The sequence below is a fragment of the Taeniopygia guttata genome, chromosome 9 (assembly GCF_048771995.1).
Source record: "Taeniopygia guttata chromosome 9, bTaeGut7.mat, whole genome shotgun sequence".
Taxonomy (NCBI): domain Eukaryota; kingdom Metazoa; phylum Chordata; class Aves; order Passeriformes; family Estrildidae; genus Taeniopygia; species Taeniopygia guttata.
In genome coordinates, this window is record NC_133034.1 from 14,518,476 (window position 1) to 14,534,568 (window position 16,093).

Genomic DNA, 16,093 nt, shown 5'->3' on the forward strand with positions numbered 1-16,093 from the left:
GGCAGTAGGGCAGATTGTTTTGTTTTTTTTTTTTAAGTAGTTTGTAAAAACCAAAGGAAATGGCTTATTAATGCAGCTTTTCAAAAATCGAGGATGGCCCAAAAAAGAAAGCAAAATAAGAGTTTGGGGCATGAGATCCTAGCCCCAGGCAGGGTACATGTGCAACCAAAACTGGGCAACTATTCCTTGGGAGGAGTGGCAGATGAATCACATAATACCTCCAAGGCAATGTGGAAATGCTATCTGTCATTTCAGAGTTTCAGAGGGAGACCAAGAGATCTTGACCTCTCTTCCCTTTCTCCAGAAACCAGAATTTTATTAAACAATTGCTCTTTTTTTTGTAATGTTTCTACTGCAAAATTACATGCTGCGAATTATGAGGAGATTGTCAAAATACCTAACAAGAGAAAATATTGTTTAGTGCTGTGGGAGCTGTCTGACCCACAGAGAGACCATACCTCATAGTATTTGTTAAGGTATGTGCAGCCACACTGTTTGTAAGGCACACAGTCAAAGCCACTAAGAACATAACCAGGGAGACATTCACAGCCTTCAACACAGGGTGATTCACACTCAGAAGGGCTGGTCAGGTCGTTGCAGGATGCTGGGCATGCAGACATGCAAGAGCTGTACTTGCTGTTGGCAGGACATGACATACCTGCAAAAATAAGGAGTACAGTTATACTAGGCTGCTGTGTGTTACTTCCTTACAGAATTCCCTTTCTGATCCATTGTGTAGGAGGCAATATAATAAATGCATACACAGATGTGCATACATGTATAATAGTTCTGAAGTTGTAAGTAAAGCACTCCAAAGTCAGGAAATGCATCATCAGAGCTATTTGTATACTGTGCTCTTGTTCCTGGTATACATTGATCTCAAAACAACTTCTCACATGTTCAGGGTTGCCATCCCTTCAAGTGACAGGGCTGTTCCACAACTTTGGGAACTGTGTTTCACCAAAAATACAAAGCCATCTAACAATAGCAGACACAGGGAAAACATGGTTTGATGAATCTTCAAACTTAAAAAAAAAAAAAAAAAGAGGAAAAATGTTTGAGATGATTATTAGTCTTCAGCATTTCTTTTAGTCTGAAAAGTTTCGACTTTTCAGTTGAATTTTTTTTATCTTGAAATTTCACAGGCAAAAAAGATAATTAGAATATTTTGGAGATTTAAAGAGCATTTGAAATGAAATGTTTTGCCTTCAGATTTGTAGCTTGTAAAGATCTCCAAAATTTAAACTTTTTGTCCCATTGGGAATGGGGACATTGTTTCACTCATAATACTTCTGATGACATGGAGTTGACAGCTCTGATTTCCTAAGTATCTCTCAAAGCTGGGGTTTAAATGCAAAAGTCAGCATAGGACACAGAAGTGAGGCCAGAAAAACAAGTGTGCTTAACTGTGAAGAGTGAGTGAACTGTGAATCAACATGTTTTTATTCCCTGAGAAGATTTGATATAGGAAAAGGCTTAAACTTCAGATTTTAAGAGTCCTGTAGGTAGAGTCCCTACTTCCTGTTTCTTCCTGTGCTTACCACAGTCTGTCTGTTGCCTCCAGCCATCCATGCTGACTCCTAGCTGCTGACAATCCAGCACATATTCCTCCAGGCTGCGGCACAAGATCTCATCTCCTTCCACACACATATCAAACAGGCAGCTCCTATGTGCAACATGAGAACACATTAATTCCCAGTACATTTGTTATTGGTTGTTTTCATCTGCTTTTCTGACTGACTCTGAGTTAGTTTTGTTTTCCAGCAAAACTATCTGGCTGTCGGGAAACAGGAGTACAAGACACCCCAAGCATGCGATTGGGAAGATCAGGTCATTTGTTGTGCAGCTGCTGCTGCTGTGTGAGGTGTCCATATAGGATCATTAAAGCTGGAAAAGGCCTCCAAGATCATCAAGCCTAAGGTTTAACCTAACTCTACCAGGTCCACCACTAAACTATGGCCCTAAATTGAAAGTTTTCCCCATATACAATCTAAATCTTCTTTGGACCAAGCAATAAACAGTTACTTGGCTTAACACAGTAACTTCTTTGCCCTCTGCTTCTGTTTCAGGATACATCTTGCTTATGTAGCACTTTTTAGTCCTGCTAAGTCTTACAGCTTGATTTACATGCCTCTTTCAATACATGGGTACGCTCCCCATGTCCATCTGCCTTGAATGTTGACACAGAATTCTGTTTTATCCAGTGTTTGTCTGCCAGTGCTACCTTCTCAGTTTTGCTCATCATTTGAGTATTCATGGCCTGATTTTCAGAGGCACTGAGATCTAAGATGAATGGAATCTGCAAACATGCAGCACCTCAGAAAAATCAGGGCAACCACTAAGCAGATAGAGCAGGCTGCCCAACGAAATTCTAGAGTGAGGAGAAAAATAGGCTCACGTTAAGAATCAGGATACTGGTCCACTTTATTTGGCTTAAAGTACTGTAACATTCTTCTCCCAGATAAGGGGGAATTTGGGGTTGGCATTACCTGTCTTTAAATATTAGGCACAACTTGTAACTAAAGAAAACTGGAAGCTACTTGGCAAATTTGATGATGGATGAAGCATGAAAGATGAACGTGGGGATGAATATAGCTCAGAATTAGGTATGTTGGAATTGTATATGTAGGAGGCAGAGCAACCTTGACACACAGAAGAGGGAACTTTCTCGCAGATAACAGTTTAATTAATCTTCACTAATCTGGTTTTTGTACTTCTCCATGAAAAATTCAAGAAGTGTCACTGAGAGCTTCAGCCTTTGTATATGGCAGGATACAAATTTTATGAAGCTAGAACTTCTACCCAATAGACCCAGGTTCTAAAGTCTCACTGAATGTGGATGAGAACTGTATGCACATTGGAAATTCCAGGCTACAGGGATAATGCTTAACTCTGCTGCTTTATTTGTGTGGGAAAACAGGAAAGCTGCTTTGTAGAACTAGCAGAGAAGTGAAACGCTGAATAGATGAAAGAAAGATAATCACAACTATTTAAAAATAAATAAGGGTATATAAATATATCAATAATGGAATCACTGGGTCCACTTCTACAAAGACACTTAATATCCTCAGCTCCTATTAATAGCCTGGAGACTCCAGATGACTGAAGATAGTTCTTGCCAAAATGAATTTGCAAATGGGGAGAACAACTGTCTGCAGTAGACACTTACGTGAAATAGAAATCTGGTTTGACTGCAGAATGACACTTGGCAAAAGGACCATTCAAGTCAGTCAGGATTTGACACCTTGAAGTTGTATTTTGCTGCTCCAGTTGATTTTCGTTGCAGCCTTGGAAAAGCCCTGGATCTGGCTCCTCCTCAGAGTCATTTTCTGAGCTGACATCTCGTCTGTAAATGAAGTCATTATGAAATCATCAGTGTTCTGTGTACATCCAGCATTCATGGTACTATGCTCTGAGCAACACTGCAAGAATACTTCTGCCTTGTGGTGTAAATGTAAGCTTATTTATCTTTCATGTTTTATCCTGAATGGGAAGGAGATTCAGCAAATCAAAGATATACTGGAACACTTCCTACCATCTCAGAGGTTCATGGATATTTAAAGTAAATGGGATATCTGTAGTTTTCTCTTTGGAAATTCTGCAAGATACATGTCTTATCCATTGCCTCCTCCATCCAATCTATTCAATAAAAGTTGAATGAAGGATGCAGCTAGAATAAAGCCCTGTTTCTTGGATATATGTTCACTTTCACTGAACAACTTGCTGCATGCCTGAAATGCCAGAATATTCCTATGGACACAGACTCCAGAGCCCCTTTATTCTCAACACTGCCCTGTATATGGCTTTCTGCTATTCTGGCAGACAAATTTTTGCAGCCAAAATATATCCAGACAGCTAATACAGTTCCGTTTACTTTCTGAAAAAGCAATGTGTTAGTGGCTAAGCAATTTCCCAAGGGCTTTCAAAGCAACAGGAAGGCAGGAAGGAAGGAAGGAAGGAAAACTCAAAGAAACAAGAAAAATCTTTTTCAATGTTGTGTATGGACTAACTAGCACAGAATTTTCCTGACCACAAATATTATGGTCATGTACAGTGAAAAGAACATTTTTACTTTTTGTGTACCATCAGAAATCAAAATAGATAGCCATGAAAGCAAAAAAATGAGACTCTTCAAGAACCTTTTATGGGAGGAACTGTGAATTTATGCTGATGGATTTCAAAGCTACCTTCATGTTCCAGAGGAAAGACTGACACTGAATCAGGATTTGCACTCACTCAGACCCATCTAGCGCATGTATTTATCTTTGAACAATGAGCTTGGCAAAGACGTTATGCACCCCTGTGCCCTAGCAGTTGTAATGACTGTGACTCCAAAGAGGGATACTGAACTGGAGTCATGGCACTGACAGTTCAGGCCTTTTTTGGCCAGATAGAAAGGCACTGAGAGTTCCCTTTAGTGATGAGCAGGAAAAATCCATACACACAAACAGAGGGAAGAAGAAAGATAAAAGAAATGAGGCAGTGTAGTTATTCCTAGAGGTAAATTCCTATTACTTAATTCACTCACTTCTAGTGGCAGTGCTTGCTGTGGATATTAAATAGAAAATCAAGTACCTGAGACGAGAACTTCTTTTCAGAGGAACTTTCCAGCTTTCACCAAATATATTCACATTCCTGACCCAAACACCGTCTGGATTTTTGAAGTCATTTCTGTATCTCCCATCAAAGTCACCACACAAGCCTTCCACTCTGCTTCTGTAGGTGGTAGCCAGCTTTATGTCTAGGCAAAATCAGAAGGAAAAGAAGCTGTTACAAAGAAATTGTTGCCACTGAGTGTATGGAACAGGTAGAAATCAATGTCAAGTGCCACATGTCAGTTTTATGTTTTTTTCTGGTTCCTGGGAAACACTTGTTTCTGGTATTTTCTGCTTATTTTCTGATATTTTATATCACAAAGGACCCTTCACAAAGGGTGAAGATTTCAAATTTTGCTTTGGGTTTAGACCTTCTCTGGAATGAGAACATTTTTGGGGGCTGTGCAAAAATATTTCTGCAAAGTTTTATAGCATCACTTACCTGCATTTTGATTGCCATCAAAGCTCAGATATAAGCCAAAATCTGTCTCCAGGTAAATTCTTGTTGTCCTCTGATATATATGAATACCTTCATGAGGTCGAATGGGGAGCCTCACTCTCACACCATCCAACTAACAAGGAATGAAAAAAAAATTCCTTATATATTGGCTAAATTAAAAACTGGTTTCTGTACAGGTCAATGCTACAATCCAATACTTCTCTGGTTTAATGATAAATATATCAGATAATTCAACAGCATTTATTTTTTTTAAGTTAACAAAATCATGTATTGAAGAAAGTGATCTGAACACAGTACTTTCATGTCATCCAAAGAAATTTCTATTATTGAGCTAAAAATGCAATATAACAGCTATGTATGCTCTTACACACCAATAAAGAGGAACAAAATTAAATTATCCTAACATAAAACAAATCTTTCCTTACCACTGATAAAAATTGGTGTCGCTTTATTGTAAGCCTTGGGATATTTGGGATTTCATTGCTAAAATTATATCTATTGATTTTTTTGTTTGATGTAGAATTGTTTCTTTCATAGCTATGGAGAAAAAAGACTCCACACAAATGCAAATCTCATTTGTGGTTACCTCACAGCATTGTGGTAATAATACAGTTCACTTTAATACTTTAATTAAAAAAAAAAAAAAAAAGTCCATTATTCAAAAGTGCTTCTCTCCAAGGGAGTAAACACTTCCAAGGGAGTAAGCACCTTCCTTGTGCTCTGCAGTGTGTGTGGAAGGGACTTACCAGAACCTGCTTGTTCTGCCTGAATCGCACTGTGTGGTTGTAAACATTGATGAGCATCTCTTTCAGGTAAGTAATGCGTTGAATTCCACGTAATGGATAGTTCATGCCTTCAATGCTGAACTGTGTCAGAGTGTCAGGTAGGTCAGGGATGCTCTGAGCCAGAATATATGTGTATTTCCCTTGGAAGTGGTGCACCAGCCCGTCAAAGGTGATGTAGTGTGGGTCGCCCATGATCTGACATTTCCCAAAACCTGCAGGGGAAGAGCTTCATTACTCTCCAGTCTAAATATGCATCTGCCAGATACCATGCCTGGACTGGTCCAAACTGTTAGACAAAAATGATTGCTGCTAGCATGCAGGTCTGAAAGTAAAAATGGGTGCTCAGGCTTCACTCTAGTGAATAGATACTCAAATGGAGAGATGGACAGAGAAACTCATTCCTCTCCTGAGGACCACTGTGAGCCAACTGAGCTAAAGCAGAACATTAGGGTTTATAGAATTTATTGAGACTAAGTTGTGCACATTGGCCCTCTGCAGAGGAATGACTCTGACACAAGCACAGCTTGAACTGGCCTAATAAGAGATGTTGTTTTCATAACCTCTGCCATGTGTTACAAAATTGAAAAGCAGTGTTTAAATTTGGCTGACTTAGTGCTGTCACTGATTTCTGCTGGGGTTACTAAACTGATTGTTTGGTTTACCAGACCTAACAATCAGATACAGTGACTATCATCTATGTATTCTCCTTGACAACTGAGCACAGAGTAAACTGTTATGACAGGAGCAAGGCATAGGAAGGCCTATTACATTACATATCCTTAAAACTGCTGGGGTGCCTCTGTTCAGACATTTTTCCAAAATATATCAGGGGGACACTGAATTTGCCTTATGCTTTTGTATTGATTCTCACTACAGTGGGACTGATGCCATGCTATTCTTCAAAACTAAAGTGTAGGGACACTATGCAACAAGCTCTCTCCTAATCAACCCAACCTACCTAGAAAATATGGGATTAATTTTGCCTAACCAACACAAATGTTGAATGAAAAGCACCAAAGTCCTCTGACTGGCCTATCATATATCTGTCCATATCTGCTCTGTTCTAGTTTTGCGTATTGGTTTTTGATTTGATTTCTTTTTTCTGTTCTCAAATCAACATGCAGTGGCAAAAACAGGATCATTGTGATGGGATTCACAAACTGAATTTTAGGTTCAGTAGATGCAGTGGAATTTTTTAAAAAGAAATTTTAGTCAAACTGGTCAGACTGAACTGTCAGATTTATAGATATAGGTAAATTATATCCAGGTATCCATTTCCCTCTTGAGATTCTCTGCATGGAATAGGAACCTTCTGTTATGAGAATGGAGTCCATTTGTATTCAATAACATGTTGTCAACAAAAAAGTCAGAGTTTCCTTATTTCCCAGTGAATGGAATTGCCATGAAACAAAGTATGTGCACACATATCCTCCTTCCTTCTGCAGCTCTCAAGTGAACCCAAGTGAAGACCTCCTTGCGCATACCTGTTGGATTGCACTTGTGTTTTCCATCTTTGTTCACGCAGGTTTCTCTAGAATCACAGCTGTAGCTCTTGCAACTGATGACACCATTCTTCTGGCACTGGCATCTTTTGGTGCAGTGTGGAGTTATCCATGTCTCTCCAGCCTGGACACAAGTTGTGTTAATAATATGTTATCAAGGTGCTCAACTGTGCAGTGCAATGAAAGTTCAAAAGCCACGGGTGTGGACACTAGCTAGGCGCAACCTTGTCCAGTTGGCAATTCCACAACTCCTTGATTAAGTGTAGTCTCACCAAGAGCCTGTGACAGGGGATCTCAGTCCATTAATTTACTGTCTTCAGCATAAGAATTTGAACACAAAACTGGACTAGGACAGATTACCTGAATAATTCTGATCAATTAACTGTTTTACAATAGGTCTCAGTTTTGATCTCAGGTGCAAAGTACCAAACAAGCTTCTGTATCTCCTAATACCCAAGGCAGCAGCTTTTGCTAATCAGATGAAAGGTATTTAAGAGGTAGATCCTGAAGTCTTTGATCTCTCTCTCTCTTTCATATGAAGATGGGCAGGAGACCAATTTTCTACAAGTTTTGAAGCCAGAGATTTACTCCTTAAACTACTTACACTGTAGTAATTGTTGTCATCATCCCTGCAGCCACAACTGCTGAGAGGCACACAGTTGCCATTGCTGAGCACATAATTATCATCACATTCACAGCCCTCTGTGCACTCATCTGTCTTCTCACAAAGGGAAGAGGCAAAAATGTCACTGCATGTGGATGGGCAGGCAGAGACACAGTCTTTGTAGTGGCTCCGGGGTGGGCAGGGCAGTGCTGTGCGGGAGAACAGAGCCAGCGTTATTAAATACATTTACAAAGTGCACTGCAAATACTGAAAGCTACATCTTGGCCTGTGGAATGGTAGTACAGAACTGTCTTTTAATAGCTAATTTTGACCATCATCTGGTTTTTATTTTTATATTTTATTTTAAAAAAACCAGCAGCAAAACAACAGAAAACAGAACAAAGAATGCTCTCTGGAACTGCATATTCAGTTTTATTACAGGTATGACTGAACCACTTGGGACTAGATTAACCAGATTCAGTATTCCAGTTCAGCTGCAAATGCCTCTTTGGGCACGGTGAGAAATGAGACTCTTAAAGGCAAATTCCTTAAAATCTTCAACCTTCCATTGACACAAACCAGATGTAAATTTGGCTTAACTGCAGACATGCAAGAGCAGCATACATGCATTGTCAGACTGCAGGTTCATCTAGCTTTAAATCCTATTTCTGCCAATGACTAGACATGCATAAATGTAATAATGTAAGACATGCCCTAGACAAGAATAAGTGTAACATGAGAAAAGGTTTGTTAGTCCAGTATTTTCCTACACTAATGGCAAGGAGGTAACTAGGAATTTCTGATGGATCTATTAAACATTAATCTGACTTGTTTTTTAACTAGCTGTTTTTTCCTCCACAACATTATTTGATAATCCCACAATATAATACTAAATTGTTAAAAAGGTCTCACAGATAAAACCCCTCTACATTATCTTTACTAGTTTTTATATCTTGTGTTTGTAGCTTTATTGAATGGGTGGAGTAAAGCATATACCCTGAAAATTAATCTGAGAACAGGGTCCATAATAAATAATTTGGCAAATTACAGATTTTGTTCAAATCACAGTAAGTGGCACTGAGTCCTGTGTCCTAACACAGTATCCCTCTTCTAGTCTTCTGGTTATATTATTTCTGCATTTTAAGCTCACTACAATATCTCATCTGGCTACCAATGCCATTTTAACTCCACGTTAATATCCATAACTTGTCTAGTTCTGAGTTATCTCTGGATTTATCTGAACCTGAACACGGTTCAGTGGAGCAATGGAACCGTGATAGTAGAAATGCATTTTGTGATAATTTAGATTTCATTTTATTTTACTTGTTCAATTAATGGTGCTAATTTTTTTCATGCTATCAGTCATTTAGTTTTCATTTTTTCACTTGCTTGTGAACTTACGACAGAATGTGCTATTCCTCCATTTAATGGTGATTCCATGATTCTTGCAGGTGTCCACATAGACTTGAACTATGTCGCAGAGAGCCGACTTCATACCATCATACTGGCACATATCATAGATGCAGATCTCTATGAAGTCATCAGGGTTGACTAGACTATGGCACACTTTGAATTTGTCTGATTTTAGAACATTGCACTGTCTTTCAATGATTTGTTTATTCTCAGCAGTACAAGGAGGATCATTATCTTCTCTTAAGTCTGGCAAACAACTGCAAGAAAGCACAGACACAGGCTGCTATAAGACAGAGTGAAACACAAAAATTTCTTTCCGCTGAAAAGTAGAAGAGGCTGGAGACTATGACTTCCTTCTGTCAGTGGATGAGAGACTGAGCAGAAGTAGACCTGCCTGACAACCACCATGCTGTGTCTGACACCTGTTACTTCCATTGAACTTGACCCTGACTAGAGGATTGACTTCACAGCTTGACCTTGGATCTGTCTCACTGCAAATTTCTGTGTGGTGACCTGAACTGAGCCAGGCTGACTTTAACTTCCATCTGTGGGGCTTCCCTGCTTGCCTTGCTCAGGTGGAGTGGGATGGACCCTGGCTCACTGGTGAACCCACAGTTTTTTCAGCTGTGTTGTCACACATGTATGTCACATATGGCTCCCTGTCAGCCAGAGAGCAGCTGGCCCTCACCATTTTCCATCACCATCATCTTGCTCTGGGTGTTACCAGTGTGAAATAAAGAGTCCACTACCCCAAAAGACTCATTATCCAAGTGTGTAGATTGATAGAACTGCTGTGATTTTCCTCTGGCCTGTGCAGTGGTTTCCTGTGGAGATGGCCGTTTTTTGAACTACAAATTCAATCTGGTATACAAAGTGGTTACAAAGTAGCAGACATTAAAAACAATTGAAAACCATTCACTGGGGTCCTGAAGCAAGGTGGAAGGTATGAAAATTATTTAATATTTACCCCTTATCACTGTCTATCTCCACTTCCCAGCTATTTCCAAACTGTGGGGCAGTGACAACTGTACCATTGGTCAAGGACAGATCATCTTCACGATTACCATTGAAATTGCCACACATGCCATGCACCTGCAGATGGAAAAGAATCATATTCCAAGCATGACCTCTTTGCATCAACTTCCCCAATAACTTCTTATGCATTGCCTGTGAAATAATGTGAGTAAATCACCACCACCAACCAATCCTGTACCAGACATTTTAGACATTCTGACTCCACCCATGGAGAAACAAAACAGAAATTACAGTAAATCTGTGATTCCCTAGGGCTTCAAGCTGTTTATTTCTCTAAGTTGGAAGTATTCCTCTAGACAGGTAATTTTCTTTCACTACCCCCTTGGAACACAAAGAAACTGTTGTGAATAGAAAGAAACAGAAAGGAAAAAAATTACATTTGGTACAATACATCTACAAAGTAAGATGCCACAGCAAAGGACAGGAATAAATAGAACTAGAAGTAAATGCACAAACCAGCAGTTTTGAAACAACTCCAGATGTTTGTATATTAAATCTTACCTGCGAGAAATAAGAGCGTGGGAGAGTGATTTCCAGATGGTGATTGCCATCATATTTCACTATGACACCAAAGTCAGTTTCCACTACTATAAATCTGCCAACATTTCCAATGGACATGCCGTGCAGTCGGTTCTGCACTGGAGTGTAGACTTTCTCATTGTTCATCTGGAGAGATGTGTCATTTGTCAGTATGGACATTTCCCATGAAAGCTCACAGTCTATATTCCTAGCAGTGCTGAAGATTTCTCTGTGACAATTTTAGCTCTTTACATTTCCACCATTGCATATTCCAACTACGTGTGGCAGGAATCAACCTTTTAGCTGAGGAGGACTGAGCAGAACTCGTATGCTGTGCCTTTAACAGGGAGCTGGAAAGATCCCTGGTTTAGAGCAAGCTCTTTCTCACCCTTGGGGGAGACTCCCTGCCATGGCTCCCCATGTTTTTCTAGGCTTATACATTATGCCTTGCTCTCTATAGGTGACTGGGTTGATAAAAACTGTTGAAGTGGGGAGTGTCATATTTTAATTCAGGGAACAATTCCCCACTCTGGAGGCCTTGAGTTTAAACTTTAAGATAAGCACAATAGATCAGGAAATCCAAACCAGAAGCCTTGGGAACTAGAGAAATTATATTTCCTCATAACATGCACTTAATGGGAGTGCCCACAAGTGTTAAGCATATTCATGTATGTTCCTTAGGAAACGTGAAGATCCTTTTTCCTACAGCTATTCTAAGTGAGCTAATTTTAAGATACTTCTTGCCAGAAAAAAAGAGCACCACCACCTACCATGATCCCTTGGTTTTTCTGAAGGGTGATTCGTACACCATACACATCAATGTAGACTTCCTTCAGGTACGTGGCCCCTCTTAGTCCTCTGTCTTCATTCTTGCCAAGTATGGTTATAGGAATGACATTGGTGGCAGTGCTGACAACCTCAACCAAAGTGTAGGTGCAGGTTCCCACAAAAGTGTACTTCATTCCATCAAAAGTGAAATAATGGGGATCTCCTACCACTTGACATATTGCTTGACCTGAAGGCGAAAAAAATGATGTAAGAATTTTGTACTGGATTTCACCATGGACTCAGTTGGCCAAGGCAGTTTGAATTAGTATAGTAACCTCATCCTGATCATTATTATGTAGGCAAACTTTCAGAGATGCATCTCAGGTTCATGCCAATGATATTTATTTGTAAATAAGAAGTTTCCAGAAAGCATCTCCTAAATTTAATTTGCAAATTGTATACAAAAGGATGACTAGGCAGCAAATGAACTTCTGTTCACTTCTATATGCTGTTGTAGCTATGATTTTAGTATGGTGAGAGTAATACAAAGCTTTTCTACTTATCTATATTAAAATACACAATTAACTGTATAAATATAGCTGTAAATATAAAGTAAATGTAATTGCATCTATATACATCAATGCATAATTCTCTTGTCATTACACAGGCCCACAGAAATACAATTTTCACAGAAATACAACCAAATTTAAAGCTTGAAGCACCGGTGATGTGGGATTTGAATTTTCATTATCAGGACAAATAGAATCCAAGCAACCTTGCAAACTTTTGGGCAGCATCATTTTTTGCTGATATCCACTAAAACAAGAGGCCATCTGAGCTTGCAAGACAGAACATCATTAGCACTGGCAGCAGTCAGCTGGGACTTCTTTACTATCCCATATGAAAAGATATTTATAATAAAGCTAGAAGAAGAAGAGGATCTAATGATGGAATTGACATTGGAGTGGTTTTCAGGCAGGACTCACCATTGGGATGACAGCCCAGCACACCATCCTGAACCCTGCACTCCTCTTGGACTCCACACTCCCAGGATTTGCACTCAATGATGTTATTTGCCTTGCAGGTGCAGCGCTCAGTGCAGGCGTAATGGGTGAACCAGCTTTCATTCAGCTACATGGGAAAAAAAGCGTGTCAAAGTATATATTATAAGATGAATAGGAAGATAAAACCATAAAGGACAATCAAATTATTAGTATTTGAATGTTCATGATATATAGTCATTTGGGCAATTGTAGCCATGCAGCTTATGGACCAAGAAAGCTGGCAAAGTAAGTCTATTTTGAAATTATTAATGGTGTAAATTGTGTAGTATTATTAACATGGTTTTTCCCTCACAGTGGTAAAGAATGAGACCTCCCATTTTTGGTTTTTCCTTTTTTGTTTTTAAATATCTGATGTAACTTACCTGGTGATACTGTTTTTTTTCATCAACACAACCACAGTTGCTTTCTGGCACACATTTGTCTCCACTCAAAACATATCCTTCCTTACAGAAGCAACCTTCCACTGGCAAAGAACTGCAGGAATCAGCTGCTGAGATGTTCAAACAGGTAGAGGGACACCTAGTACCACAGCTCTTGTAGATGCTGCCTCCAGGACAGGACATTGCTAAATAAAGAGAAAAAAAAAATACTCGAAAGGGCAAAATCATAATAGAGGTCTTCCTGATGCTTTCACTGTTTGCTCCTGAAAATATGCAGAATGGCTGTTGGAAAGTCTGACAGAAGAGTGTTGTGTACAAACCTTTTTCTGCTGATTTAAAGGCATAAAGTGACACAGTTATGGAAATAGAATAATCTTTTGTCATACCAGCTGATATGTCCCCATTACTGCAGTTGCTATTTGAGCATCTGCTATATATTCCAAAATAGAACTAAAAATCACATTCTGTCTTTCACTGACACTCCTTTAGAACAATATACTTTCACACCCCTCCTGCTCATGGTAGAATTTGGCTTCTATTGTTCAAAACATGGTCCCAAGGGATAACATTATATTTTACAGAAATCCTGAAGTATTTGTCCATTTCTGTTGTCTAAAAAACCACAGAAAAACATTGGTTTGGCTGGATTCTGTTATAAATCACTACATATGATTCTCATTTATTTCTGTCCCTACAACAGGATCTCTTAGTCCTGTCAGAGAATAACAGCTGATATCTTCAGTCATCTAGCCAGATTTCCTTCCCTTGGTCAGGACTTTAATTGCATTTTTATTTGAATCACTGATGAAGAGAGCACTTGAGAGTCAATCTTTCTAATGTTAGTGAGTTTTCTCTATTACCATAATGAAGCCATAGATATTTAGGTCCTAGGCCATAGCTCAGACTATGGAGTCTGAATGTCCACAGCTTTAATCTGATTTGGAGGGTTAAACATTAATTTCTTCTTCTATCTTCTTTTTATATAAAAATTCTCTGTGCTCTGTCCTCTCAGGGCTGACTTACTGGGTGCTTTATCACAATAATTCTTTTTCCAAATTGACCAGCCCCTAGAATCTATCCATTTTTTAATGGTTTTGTTTAAATTCAGAGCTAATTGTTGATCATATCAAAAAAAGAAAAGAAGAAAAATAAAAAAGGTGCAGATGGTAATCCAGTGGTAACTGGTATAATAAAAACCACTGTAAGACAAAAAAGCATAGAGAACAATTACAGTTTATTTAAGTATGGCTGACCTTTAGAGGATTTGTTTTTTTCTCTCCAGGTGTGTGGTTTGTGGACTTGAATGTCCTTTAGAAAATGCTGCCCAGAGAAGTTGGGGATGTCCCCTTCCTGGAATTATTCAAGACCAGGTTGGACGGGGCTTTGAGAAAGCTCTTTTAATGGAGGGCATCCCCGCCCTTGGCAGGAGTCTTGGAACTAGGTGATATTTAAGGTCCTTCCCAACCCAAACCTTTCTATGATTCTATGATTGTATGTCTGACAAGCAGAAAGCTGTTCGGTGTTGCTTAGAATCAGCACCAGTGGTTCCCCTGGAAAGCTTTATTCTAAGAAATATGAGTTCATTATATTAAATTTGCCATAAGATCATTCTGAAGAGAATTAATCAAGACCTGACTCAATTTCTTTGCTTTAGAGAGAAATAGAGCACTTCCTAGAAACAGCTGCTTTTCAAGGTCTCTCATTTCTTTAACCAAAAGCCATTGATAAGCATGTGTTATGGAGGACTACCAGCTCCACTTACACCGAGGATAGTAGATTTTCACTGAAGGAAAGGAACTTATTTCTCCAATGTAGAAGCTCACAAAAGACACAGTTGAATGTAATCAGACTTTTCCAAGAAACTAATTGCAAATTATAAATATTAGAAAACTTTAAGAATTTAACCTGCATGTATCCTAATGTTCTCAAAATTAGTGGCTTATACAAATCCTGCAATGGTTCTGAATCTGAAGTAGGTTCTAGACTCAGAACATTACATAAAATGAAATAACATGCATGGAGAAGATAGAGGACAATGAAGTTAAAATTCAGAATAGATATTTATATCAAAACACTCACGGCAAAGAGTTGAATTCCTCCACTCTATGCATATCCCAGCATTGACACATGACTCAGCATAGGCCTGCAGTCCATAGCATAAGGATGTTGCCTGTCCTCCAGTGAAACACATGTCATAAACACAGTTTTCAAAGAAATTCTGTGGAGGCACCTTGGTGTGACAGTCCTTGAAGATTCCTGTGTAAATCAAGGAAGACATATAGAAGGATAGAAACAACCCACTGGACTGTTAAGACTGACCACCATGTATTTTCTGTCACAGCAAATGCACTGTGAGTGTTCCAGGCTGTGTGAAGTAAGTTAATCTCTACTTGAAATGGATACACAATGCACAGTATGAGAATGGGCTCCCTGGATCAGGTTTTCTTCTTTTTGCATAATTGATACAACACAACACATAAATTAAGCATTGCTGCCTAGGAAAACCACTAATTCTAGACAACTGCAAAGAGCATGTACAGAATTTCAGATAAGCTGTCTGTAATACAGCTGAACAACTTTTAGCAAGTAGAGTACAAGTCACTATAATCCAAAGAGCAGCTGTGGTTCTCAGATAAAATTCATGGACACATTGGCATTGTCTGAACAGATGGTATATTCTAGCCAGGCACCTGTGAGTTTTACATTGACATTCACACCAGAGGCTTCCTATGCTTCCAGTATAAGCTCAGAAAAAGAGACTATAGAGAAGGGACAAAACAAGCTAGACCACGCTCCATCACATGGCTCACAGAGATCTACCTGTTGGGTCTGTGATCATGCCACATGCTGTGTTTTTCTTTGCTTCACTCTCCAACACAGGATCACATTGCTCTTCTTTCCCACCACTGGAGCATCTGGGGAAAGCAAGCAAACCAAACACGTGTTTCACATCTCTTACTATCAGATT

General features: G+C 39.2%; 1 protein-coding gene across 4 annotated transcripts in view; it reads right to left on the reverse strand.

The window, feature by feature from the left end:
• LOC100224009 (IgGFc-binding protein) overlaps nucleotides 1–16,093 on the reverse strand; it is a 53,122-nt gene that overhangs the window by 1,743 nt on the left and 35,286 nt on the right. For all 4 annotated transcript variants that reach the window (XM_072933142.1, XM_072933140.1, XM_072933141.1 and 1 more), the window contains 16 exons: nucleotides 15,946–16,040; nucleotides 15,205–15,381; nucleotides 13,108–13,310; nucleotides 12,668–12,812; nucleotides 11,684–11,928; nucleotides 10,896–11,060; nucleotides 10,327–10,451; nucleotides 9,348–9,616; nucleotides 7,947–8,155; nucleotides 7,325–7,466; nucleotides 5,802–6,052; nucleotides 5,038–5,167; nucleotides 4,576–4,741; nucleotides 3,170–3,346; nucleotides 1,542–1,666; nucleotides 459–658 (listed from right to left, as the gene is read on the reverse strand). In XM_072933142.1, the coding sequence (XP_072789243.1) occupies nucleotides 459–658; nucleotides 1,542–1,666; nucleotides 3,170–3,346; nucleotides 4,576–4,741; nucleotides 5,038–5,167; nucleotides 5,802–6,052; nucleotides 7,325–7,466; nucleotides 7,947–8,155; nucleotides 9,348–9,616; nucleotides 10,327–10,451; nucleotides 10,896–11,060; nucleotides 11,684–11,928; nucleotides 12,668–12,812; nucleotides 13,108–13,310; nucleotides 15,205–15,381; nucleotides 15,946–16,040 (2,824 nt within the window). The remainder of the gene's footprint in view (nucleotides 1–458; nucleotides 659–1,541; nucleotides 1,667–3,169; nucleotides 3,347–4,575; nucleotides 4,742–5,037; nucleotides 5,168–5,801; nucleotides 6,053–7,324; nucleotides 7,467–7,946; nucleotides 8,156–9,347; nucleotides 9,617–10,326; nucleotides 10,452–10,895; nucleotides 11,061–11,683; nucleotides 11,929–12,667; nucleotides 12,813–13,107; nucleotides 13,311–15,204; nucleotides 15,382–15,945; nucleotides 16,041–16,093) is intronic.